Source organism: Gavialis gangeticus, unplaced genomic scaffold, assembly GCF_001723915.1.
Source record: "Gavialis gangeticus isolate Ggan-Ray unplaced genomic scaffold, GavGan_comp1, whole genome shotgun sequence".
NCBI lineage: Eukaryota > Metazoa > Chordata > Crocodylia > Gavialidae > Gavialis > Gavialis gangeticus.
The window spans coordinates 16,119,697-16,121,550 of NW_017729011.1; the positions used below are offsets into that span (position 1 = coordinate 16,119,697).

Sequence of the window (1,854 nt, forward strand, 5' to 3'; positions counted from 1 at the left end):
CTTTACAAAAAAAAAAAAAAAAAAATCACACTTTAAATTTACTTTATACGATTTATACTACATGTTATTGTAGTGCTTCAAAGTAAAATCAAAATGCCTTTTCCTTCTTACTTTCCAAAATGACTTCAAAAGCCAAAAAGGTAACCTATACAAACAAAACTCTCCCTCTCTCTTAAAAGTGTGGAATATTCCCCCCCCACCAGTAACCTCTGAATCAAACACTTCCTTCAAAAGAAAGTGCAGGACATAAACAATAAACAGCAAAAGGGAATTGTATCAACTTGCTTTTCTTCCCTGCAGCTCCCCCTCCTGAAATCAAACCCCTTTGTATATAAATTCAACTTTAAACTTCTTCTCCATTCCCTTTCAAAGAAAACTGAAATGAGGCTCTGCTTTGGAAGTTTCTCTTCTGTTTTACAATTCCATTTCTTTGTTTCTGTATGGTTTGACCCATTGCTTATTTCAACCAAGAAACAGCAAGAAAAAAAATAACCAAACCATTCCAACTTCATCGCTTCCTCAAATCTTCCACGCACAATTTTCAACAGACATAGAACTTTACAAAAGAAATCTGCTGAACAAAAGCAAATGTGTCTGGTAGCCTGTGGGGGGATATAACCCTCGCTATCCTGCCCCTTGGGGCATTACACTGTGGCTTCAGGGCTGCTTTCATTGTGCTGATCCCAAATCTGCAAACAGAATGGGCTGCAGACATTTGCTGAGAAGCTGCTGGAGACTTGAGAGAGATGCATGTTTACCAAAATTGTGGGAGATCTCCTCTTTTTAATTATTATTTATTTTTTCCACAGCAGCTGCATGGAGCCTGCTTAGGTGCCTGGTGCTACGGTGCAGGAGCGCGGCTCGTGCCCTGCCCTGGCAAACCGTTATGACTCCAGAAAGCAGAGGGTGGCATGCAGGGCTGCATTTAGGCATCTCTTTATATTATTCTAGCAAAACACTGCAACTTTCCTTGCCTGCGGGATTTTAGACCCTGCAGAGGGTGCACCTCCATGGGGGTTTAGCCCCTGCATTGTGGGGGTTTAGCCCCTGCAGAGGGTGCATCCCCTCCTTCCCCTCCCACATATGCCAAGAATTCCCCCTCTCCCCTTGCTGCTCACCCCCCCCACCCCATGAATGCCTCTCACTTACCCACAGCTCCGTGCCCCAGCTCATGGCTCCACCAGATCCTGGGAAGGCAGGGTGAGGGGAGCAGCCCTGCAGGGCAGGGGGCAATGTTTAGTCCCTGGGGGGGCTGGCCCCCTTTTCCCCCACCCCTCCCAGCAGCCAGCTGCCCCCTCCCCAAGGAGGGAATGCACCAAGCAGCCCCGCTCCTGGGGCTGGGGCTCTCCCCCTCCTCTCCTGTGGTCACGGCTGCTGCCTCATTGCTTCCTCCACAGCAAAATGGCCAAAGCAGCAGCAGCAGCAGTACAGGCGGGTGGGGGGGCAGTGACAGCTCCAACACACTGCGCAGGCGTGTGTGTCCGCCTCCCCACGCTGTGGGGCTTGCGCAAGCGCACGTGGCAGGCGGGGAGGCTTGTGCAGGGCAAGGGGGTGCGCTGCCTCCGCCACCCTGCCATGTGCACGATGCAGTCCCCCCTGCCCCGATCCGCCCCGCAGCGGGGGCGAGGGCTGCTTCCCCAGGATGCAATTGCAATCCTCGCAAGCGCTTCACCCCCAGCCCCTCGCTCTCCTCCCTGCAAGGTGCTTTATACCGGCCCCGTCCCGATCCCCCCAGTCTCTTACCAGTCCGAGAGCGCTGCCTTTGCAGTGGGTTAGAGGGTTTGTTTGTTTGTTTGTTTTTTGGTTTCGTCCCCAAGAAACTGAGCTATGACCGTGAAGCTGGTGCTGTGAAGG

The 1,854-nt window shown here is 51.6% G+C and overlaps 1 protein-coding gene across 2 annotated transcripts in view; it reads right to left on the bottom strand.

Annotated features, from left to right (window-relative positions):
• The window catches only part of FNBP1 (formin binding protein 1), a 161,232-nt gene extending 159,386 nt beyond the window's left edge, over positions 1 to 1,846 (bottom strand). The window contains exons 1-2 of one of the 2 annotated variants that reach the window (XM_019510665.1): positions 1,744 to 1,846; positions 1,150 to 1,215 (exon numbers count right to left, since the gene is read on the bottom strand). In XM_019510665.1, the coding sequence (XP_019366210.1) occupies positions 1,150 to 1,173 (24 nt within the window). In that variant the 5' untranslated portion in view covers positions 1,174 to 1,215; positions 1,744 to 1,846. Of the gene's footprint in view, positions 1 to 1,149; positions 1,410 to 1,743 lie in introns of those variants that run through there. The other variant, XM_019510660.1, reaches the window with a different exon arrangement.
• Positions 1,847 to 1,854: the final 8 nt, after the last annotated feature.